The 9,088-nt window shown below is 37.1% G+C and overlaps 1 protein-coding gene across 1 annotated transcript in view; it reads right to left on the bottom strand.

Annotated features, from left to right (window-relative positions):
* Positions 1-9,088, bottom strand: part of znf385c (zinc finger protein 385C) — a gene marked incomplete in the record, with an annotated part of 197,036 nt that overhangs the window by 3,164 nt on the left and 184,784 nt on the right. The window contains 4 exon segments of the mRNA XM_036213177.1: positions 1,726-1,815; positions 3,438-3,536; positions 4,386-4,573; positions 5,952-6,323. Coding sequence (XP_036069070.1) covers positions 1,726-1,815; positions 3,438-3,536; positions 4,386-4,573; positions 5,952-6,323 — 749 coding nt within the window.

Here is a 9,088-nt window from a genome sequence, read left to right on the forward strand (position 1 = left end):
TTGAAACCTAAAAAAACGTAACAATTCAAGCTGAAAATAGTTAAGTATACTTTAAAAAAGCAAAAAGTTTCTGACATTTAAATTTATTTTTTGACCGAACACTAATATTTTTAATTAGTTTTATTTGGGTTTCAAATCATATTGGCCCTAATTTAGCTCCATATTCAAAGCGCTACCTTATTGTGTTACATACAGGCATCGAAAACGTCTCTATGCTTTGAAAAAAATTTCAGATTCAAAAACAAACAAAAAAAAGAGTGAAAGTGAAAAAAAGATTTGAAACTGAAGAAAAAGTTTTGAATTTGAAATTTTGAGTTTTTAAACCTAAAGCTGAAAATAATTACGTTTAATTGAGAATGCCAAAAAGTTTTGGACATTTAAATGTTTGTTTTTTTTGGGCAAACACCAATATTTTTTTTTTAATTTATTTGATTTGGATTTCAAATAATATTGGCACTAATGTAGCTCCATAATATTCACCCATATAAAAAAAAGCTCACTTTCTGAGAGCTTAAAAGGGGTTTCCAGTCTCTTTTTTATGGGGCAATTTAAAAAAAAACAAAAAAAAACAGCTTGTAGATCACAAACTGTTTCCTTGGGACATATTTGTGATAAAACACAGATTCTGCCATCATTCCAGGCTGCTCGGATGGGGTTTGGATCTCCGCTGAAAGCTCGTGGATTTTGTGTTTAAGCTTCTTTAGAGCTTTGCTGCCTCCTCTGTAGAACACATCGTCCTTCCAGACTCCAGCGTTTAACACCGTCTTGTTTCTGGAGTTCTCCTCCTTCATGTAAACTGAATGTGTGTGTCTCGGTCGTATAGAAATGACAGTCAGTGGAAATAGTCCATTGCTTTTTATCGGTGAAAATGTGAAAAAGTGTGAGATTTGAACACAAAATCTTTTAGAATCACACTTAGAAGTTTGAATGAACAGTCAAAAATATGTCAATTCTTTTCAAATCTTGTACTTCTCAAAATTATTTCTTCACTCTAATTTGCTTTATTTTAAATTTACTCAGTATTTTTGGAATAAAATGACTGTTACCTGTCTAAATCACAGAATTTAAGGATATGCAATGATGAATCTAATAGTTTGTTCACCTTTTTGGATTTTTTTCAGTGCAATTGTGCATTTCCTTTTTTATTTTATTTTATTTTATTTTTTATTTAGTGCACCATGTTCTGCATCCTGATTGGCTGTAGACCTGATTAGTCAAGCTCCATCTATATACATCTTTGATCACGAGAAGATCTCTGTTTTCATTCTATGAGTGTTAACTTATTTTTTAACGAAGGTTTAACCGTTGAGAGTTTAAAAAGAAGAAAAAAAAGTGTAAAAATGTTCATTTCTGTCTGATTGAAGAATATAAAGTGTTTAATGAGGATTTTAACAACCTTAAAACATCTGTAATTTGTGGATTTCACCCATCGCGGGTTATTTTTAGAACGTAACACCCTCAATAAATGAGAGATGACTGTATACATGTTCACCTTGAGAATAATGCTACATTTAACATTTGTATCAACATGATTTATCGTCCACAAGTGTCCTGAACAACATAATCAGCTTGTATCTGTGCAGGCATCCTCATTAGTATTCATAAATTGTAAATATCTATAAAACAAAACGGTGAATGTTTTTTTCCTAATCCCCTCTGCTCTTTGCCCTCCCGGAGGACTCGGCCTCCTTTCCAGCCGCAGCCTGGGCCTCTCCTGCCACTGACCTGCGAGGAGAAGGAGGTGAGGTTGTACTGGGCGAAGGCTTTCTTCATGGCTGACACAGCCACGCTTGCATGGCCGCTCCATCTCACGTTCTGCAGGGTGGAGGAGAGACGGGAGAGGTGTGCACATGACAGGAGCAGAAAGTGATTCATCTGAAGAGCTGATTCAGGATGAAAGGGTGGTGGGCTAATCTAGACCTGTCACGGGTGAGGGGGCTCGTATGTGTGGAAGGAAGTCTACTTAGCCTCCATATTTGACCGTTGGGGGGTGACGTATATGAACTGAACGTGAGATTATTACTCAATTAGGGTAAATTAATTCAGTTTAAAACCCACTCCAATGTTTTTTTTTGTCATGACGACGGACACATTTAGAAAAAAATAAGCTTAAAATTGTATTTCTTTTTTCAAATTGAAAATAAATGCTTTGTAAAAGAAGATATTTGTGACGCAGAACATTTTTGTTGCATCGGTAATGTTATGTTGAGGCTTTAAGGGGCTGTAAGCTAGTGGTAAACAATTAGATAATGGGAAATGGAGGCGGGCTTGCTCGGCGCCATCAGTACCACCCACAACTCAGAGGCTAATTTCGAACAAATGTTAATTTTTTTGCCTAATCATAATTAAAAGATTGCTGGAAATGCTTCGAAAATAAATTATACGATGATTGGGTCTTTATCAGGAAATATCGATTCAGTGAAATATCGCGATATTTCGTTTGGCGATACTTTATCGATTTAAAATGCTGCCAAGATGATATTTATTTATTTTTAAGCAAATATGCAATTCAGCGTCTTACTTTTGCTCTCGACCACTAGTTGGCAGCACATCGATCCTCTTTGAAAATTTAGGCCTAGTTGGTACTGGTACTGTATGAAAACGCAGGTTTTGGTGATTCGTGGCTCAAGCAGACGCGGTTTTGATCAATAAAGGATAACCCAACCCTAAATCAACTTTTTTTTGAATGTTTACTTCTATAAATGGAGCTTTAAAATTTCGGTCTGTAGGTAATTGCCCATTTTCGTCAAATTAAAATAAACTTGCTTAATTCTTAGAAATATAGTCAAAACTGTTCTGCCCCCTATAGGTTGAATCAAGGTATTACAGTTGAATTTCGTGATTGGTCAAACGATGTAAGTTCATAAAATCGATTAATCGATTTGAATCGATTTAAGTTTAACAGATCAATAATCAACTCATAAAAATATAAAGCCTGCTAGCTTGATGCTAACGTTGAATAGAATTTCCCATAGGATGGCTAATGCTAACAAACATAAACTGAATTTTCCAAACTCTTTTAAGTAAATATCTTTAAAGTAACCATTTGTGGTCTAAAACACATTTTTTTTGCTCGTACTGTCTTCTTCTTCTGGAATAAGGTGTAATGCTAAAGCACGATCGCCACCTAGTGGTCAAACTGAAACACCCTCCAAGAGAAGCAGAACAATGTTTACAATGTTAACAATCTGAACATTTTTGTTAAAACTTGTAACACTTTATGCTATTAACAATCTCATTATTTCACGAATACATTTTACAGTATGTGAACTGTATCAGATTAATATAAATATATTCAAATCATAGAGTAAATTTCAGCTGTGGGTGGAGTTAGCCTCCAACTTCCCTGTTTGGTTACCCTTTAAATAAAATGTGTAAAAAAGGGGTATTAATATTTAGATAAACTTTATTCTAAGTCATACATTATTTTAACTTACCGCTAAACTGGAGCTGGGCTGGCTCTTACTGTGGGGGGTGAATTTGGGTTTGGGGGGTTTTCCGGCCAGCCGATCCTTGTGCCTTCTGCTGTTCATGTGCTGCGGAGACCGACAAAGACACCATTAGCAAGCTGACGAGCAGCTGTTGTACCACAACCGAGCAACTTCGGATGTTGTTCGCTGAATTAATAATGGCGTGTGTGACTGAAGTGCTCAGACACGACATCCCAGTACTTTCTGGAGCTCTCCCTCTCTGGCTTTTATTTTTACGGGCTTCAGGGATAGAGGACGTTTGCATCATCAAAGTGTTGTGAATTTTAAGATAAAAAAATATATATAATAAGTCATCTGCAAAAAAATGGAGCCAAAAAAAATCAATTCTGAACCGACAGTTAAAACGTTTAATTTGACCTGTTTGGTGTTAAAAAATACTCATTCGATGGCTTCATTCATGTGAGAGCTTTGATGTAAGCTCGCTTTCTTCATCAAAGTGACACCAGAACCGTCTCTTTGATTAGCCACGCTCTTTAAAATTCTCATTTTTGTTTAAAGGTGAGACATAACGGATCAGTCGAGTCAATATCCCGATGTTTCAGAAATGACTGTCTGTAAGTAACCTCTGTGTTCTGATTAATTCCGTAACTGCCTGGTGTCTCTGTGGAGCCGGGGTAATTATGAGCAACATCTTCTCCTCCGTTTGATTGGACTGGAGTGCTTCTCACGGCAGAATCAACATCGCTTTCATGCCCTTTAAAGTCAAATCCGATCAGGTTAGCAACACTCGCGCTTGGTGAGCCTCGACAAATCTGAAGGCTCAGATTCCTTCCCTCCTCATCCGAATCGTCCTCCCACTCGTGAGACGTTTCAGCTGCTCAAAGTTTGATTCAGTTGTTCTGATCTGGAGGTTTAGTGTCCAATTTGTATTCCTGTCACTTGCTTTTTGTGTACCTGACTCAGCTGGGTCTCAGAGTTCACAGATATCTCGCAGACTTCACACTGGAAGTTCTTGCTGGGCACCCCGACGCTGCCTTTGCTGCCCAGACGCTTGCTCTTGAAGGCGGCTCGAGCGGCCACCACTTTGCCCCTGCGGCGGGGCAGAACGCTGTGACCTTCCAGCATCAGTTTGTGCTTTGTACCTTTCAAATAAAGAGGGAGTTCAATGTTAAGCAGGTTAAAAATAAGGTTTTTAAAGTAGGGATGTCCCGATCGATATCGGATGTTTATTTATTCTTATTACGATCAGCGCTTTATATTTCAATCTTAATATTACAGGTAAATACTCCACTAGACGTCTGCATGTCATGAACGGATCACAAAATGTTGTTGCTGTAAAACGTAGCGGTTTAAACAGGAGGCTAACAAAAAGCTAGCTTGATGATCACAGTTTCAGACTTCCGAGATTAATAAGTTTTTAAAAAACAAGTGTCTCTATTGGTTTGTCTAAACAACAACCTATGAAGGCATTTCAACAGAAAAAGGTTTTGTTTCTTTTTAACGTTAAGCTCTTTGTGCTGCCGACAGACAGACGGCTACAGAGCAGCTGCTAACTGTGCTAAGCTAAATGCTAGCTCCGTGATTTAACTCCTTAAGACTAATGTCCTGCTACCACAAGTAACGTTTCACAAAAATAAATTTTTGAAGATTAAACCACTTTTTAATACTTTTTTATTTTCAGTCACTTAATTATAAGAAAAAGAAAAACGGCTTGAAATTATTTAGTTTTGTAAAGAAATATAAATTTAATGTGAATCCCTAACAAAAGTTAAGTTGTCATTTATTTATGTTTTTTTTTTTAATATTATTATTTATTTTATGATGTTTTGTATATGTTTTATATGTTATTGTGGTTGTTATTTTAAGTAATGTTGTGACTCAGTTGTAAATAAAGCCTTAAAAAAAAAAAACTCCTTAGGACCCGAGCTGTCCTTTGATATGCCTGTTTTATTTATCTGACAGAGAAATAAAAGTTAAGAAAATTAACTACTGGGGTAATAAAACCGAAAATGTGACGTCTTAAGAATTTAAAAAAGATTCACATAATCTTTAAAAAAACAAAACAACAAAAAAACAAAAAAAAATGTTCTAATGATAACAGCTAGTAATAAACACTCTTTAAATTTATGCTAAAACAAAGTCATCTTTCATTTTTAAGAATTTTAGATGAGGACAGGAATCACATTTGACTAAAAATATTAAAGCTAACTGACTAATTATCACTTATATAACAAGAAAATTGTATTTTTTTTTCCTAATTTAAATTAACTCTATTTTCACTTGTTTATTAAAGCTACTTCACAGAAGTGTTCTATTTAAGTTTTTAATGATAAAAGAAGGTTATTGAAATATAAATAAGGAACAACACAAGTCTGTTTATTCAATTTGTTCATATTTTAAATGAGTTATAAAAGTATCGGATTGGGAATCGGTATCGGCAGATACACAAAATCAAATGACTCGGAATCGGATCGGGTCTAAAAAAACAGATCGGGACATCCCTAGTGGAGTTGCTCCTACCGCTGTTGTGCGCCTCCAGCTGTGAGATGGAGTTGACGGTGACTTTACAAACAGGGCAGTGGAGATGAGCTTTGCTCTTCTTGGGCTCTTTCTCCTCGTCTGTTTGCGGCTCGCCGTTCGTGCTGTCCGCTCCGCCGCCGGACTCAGCGCTCGGACAGATGCAGTCCGCAGCCTCCGGGGTTTCCGGGACCTCCGGGGTGCTGGAGTCTGACGCCGTCTCGGAGACGCGCGAGGAAGGCGAAACCTCCGGAGGGGAAAGGGTGACCAGATCCACAGACGACACCTCAGACACCGGCGTGAGCATGATGGAGCTCCGGGGACTTTCCTCCAGCTTCTCTTCCAGGACGGCTGGATCCACATCAGACTGAAGACCTGCAGAGAGACAGGACGGGGTCTGTGAATCTGGAAGTTTGTTCACTATTTGGCAGCAGAGGCTGCTTTAATTTGAAGTCATTAAAAGAGAAGAAATGTAATTTAATGTAATTTATTATGATGTTTCGAAGGGAATTCACAGACTGGACAGCAGCCAGATACTGCTGAAGAAAATATTAGATTAAGTCATCATTATCTGCCAATCAGAAGGTTTTAAGTGTTTAAACAAGAAAAAAATCTCCTTAATTAAATCAATATAATTGTATGTAAATTATAATTGCTGTAAACTCTCCTCACATTAAGGTATTTAAGTATAAATATGCATTTTTTAGCCAAAATGTAAAAAAAGCACCAACAGTTAATCAGAAATTCACCTCTGAATTTTGCAGGGCAACCCCGCCCCCTCTTCCCCTTCCCACTACTAATAGATCTGTTTAAGAGAACAAGGAGCTTGTGGCTCAACCAGAGTAGTTTCTAAGTCAAAAATAAACTCTTTTTAAGTAGAATTTTTGAATCTACTCCTGATTCACAACAATTTTAATGATAAAATGATCAGAAATGCATTTTTGAACGCAACTTTTCTTAAAAATGTTCCAAAAGTAGAATCTGTAAAAAAAAAGACACATTTTTTTTTATCATTTTAAAAATAATATAAGTAAGTTAACATTGTCACAGACTTTAACTTTAGTTATCATATTAAATATAAAAAATATAGAAAAAAAATGTGCATTTTTGGGGTTACTGTAGATAGATTTGGTCATTTTTAAGCATTCTGCTTTCTCAGCTTTTATAGATTTGGTCTCAAGACATGTAAATATAATCAGAAACTACGTGTGTCTAAAGTTCAAAGATATTTAGTTTTTATAATTAGGCCTCAATGAGGAAATGTTTTGATGTAATATATGTATTTTTACCGTATATATGTTTGATCAAATATATGTTTACAAAAGAGGCTTTCATCTTGTTGTTTTTTTTTACTTTTTATTGAGTTGAGTTTACTTTTTAACCGTGAGTTTTGTGATCCGATAGTTTTTTTGTACTGAAAATTATGTTTACAAAAAAGTTTATAAAAAAAAAAACTGGGAAGGGGAGGGGTGACTCTGTGCCAATAGCCCCGCCCACAATCTAGAACTGCATTTCTAATGAGCTACTGCCACTGTGCATAAAATACGTCTTAAAAAAACGACAAAGGCTTTTTGTTATTGGCCAAACACTTTATAATCATAATAAAAAGATCACTTGGAACGATTTGAACAGATCTAGATGAATGTTTTTTTTTAATCCAATTAATCTATCTTTGTCAGTTAACACAAACCATTTCTTTGTCGAAAGTTTAAAAAATAGAAAAAAATTTGAGCTATTTGAAGCTTCGCTGTAAAATATTCCGCCTCATCCCGGCTGCAGTCATCCTTCAGCTGCCATCCCTCTCGCACCGAAACACGGAATGGCATGTTAAGGGAACTCTAATGGCATTTTCATTTGATCCAGGCAGGTAAAAGCCATCAGTAACCCCCCCACCCGCCTATCCTTCTCTCCTCTAGGCTCCTTCACCCTCTTTCACAATTCAAATATCAAGTAGACCTGGAGTCAGTCAATATAAACAAACCCATCGACTGTCGGGCCCGCCGATAAGTAACTGGAGTTCCATTACAAATCCCCCTTTCACCCTTTTGCCCTCTCCAGGGAGCGACACACACTTCATCCCGGAGTACTGTGTGCAACACTCACTGAATATTTCCATTTCATTTAGCCAGTCCCCCCCACACACTGCCCACCCCAGCAGCCGGCCTCCATTGATTTTCCCTTTGATGTCCGAGAGTAAATTCATCATTGGGAGATAAGGGTCTTCCTTTCTCATTCCAGCTCAGGTAAAAGAGGCTATGTGGGAGCAAGATTAGCCCCCCCAGGCTGTAATGAGAGTGACCCTCCAGGGAATGGAGGTTGTTTCTAGTTACGTGTGTGTGTTGGAGGGTAGGGGGGCAACGATTGGTATGACTTGGAGTGGATGGTAAAGGTAGAGCCACCGGGCTCTGATGGGGATCAGGGGGAGGGATAGAAATGGGGGTTGGAGTGAAGCAAAGACGCAAAACATTAAGACTTGGCCACGGATGAAATATGCTTAGACAATTAGGCTAAAATTGCATTTCTGAGTATTTATTTGTTCAAATTCTTATGAATCCTGAGCAGATAATTTATGTCACTTAAAAAAAAAGCTTTTAGACGATTAGATCCATGTACGTCTTTGTTTTCCTCATCTGAGCTAACAGCTGGATAGCTCAGAAATGGCTCGCCATTTTTCTTGCACATGTAAGGTTGGGGGTTTGACCGGCTGTAAGCTAGCCAATGCTAGCCACTACTGCCCCCTGCAGAAACTAGTATATGTTCCAGAAAACTACACCGATTTTTGTAAATTTTGGCTAACAATTAGGGGTGTAACAGATCGCAAAAGTCACGGTCCAGATCATTTTTCGGATCAGTAAAAAGTAAAAAAAAACATAAAAAGATAAAACCCATGCTAAAAGGGGCGTCAAACGCAATCGCACAAGGGACCGAACTGGATTAACGTTTATTAAACACTCTAAAACTAAAGTTTTAAAACGTAACTCTGGAACATAATTATGAACTAGATATATAACATTACATGTGATAATGCTAGTGTGAATGCTAGTGCTAAATTTGGCTGCTGAAGATGCTAGTCCTGACAGTTGGAGATTTTGAAATTGATAGCTAAAAATGCTAAAGTTGATAGCTGAAATCACTGAAAC

This window comes from Oryzias melastigma, linkage group LG8 (genome assembly GCF_002922805.2).
Source record: "Oryzias melastigma strain HK-1 linkage group LG8, ASM292280v2, whole genome shotgun sequence".
Classification (NCBI taxonomy): Eukaryota; Metazoa; Chordata; class Actinopteri; order Beloniformes; family Adrianichthyidae; genus Oryzias; species Oryzias melastigma.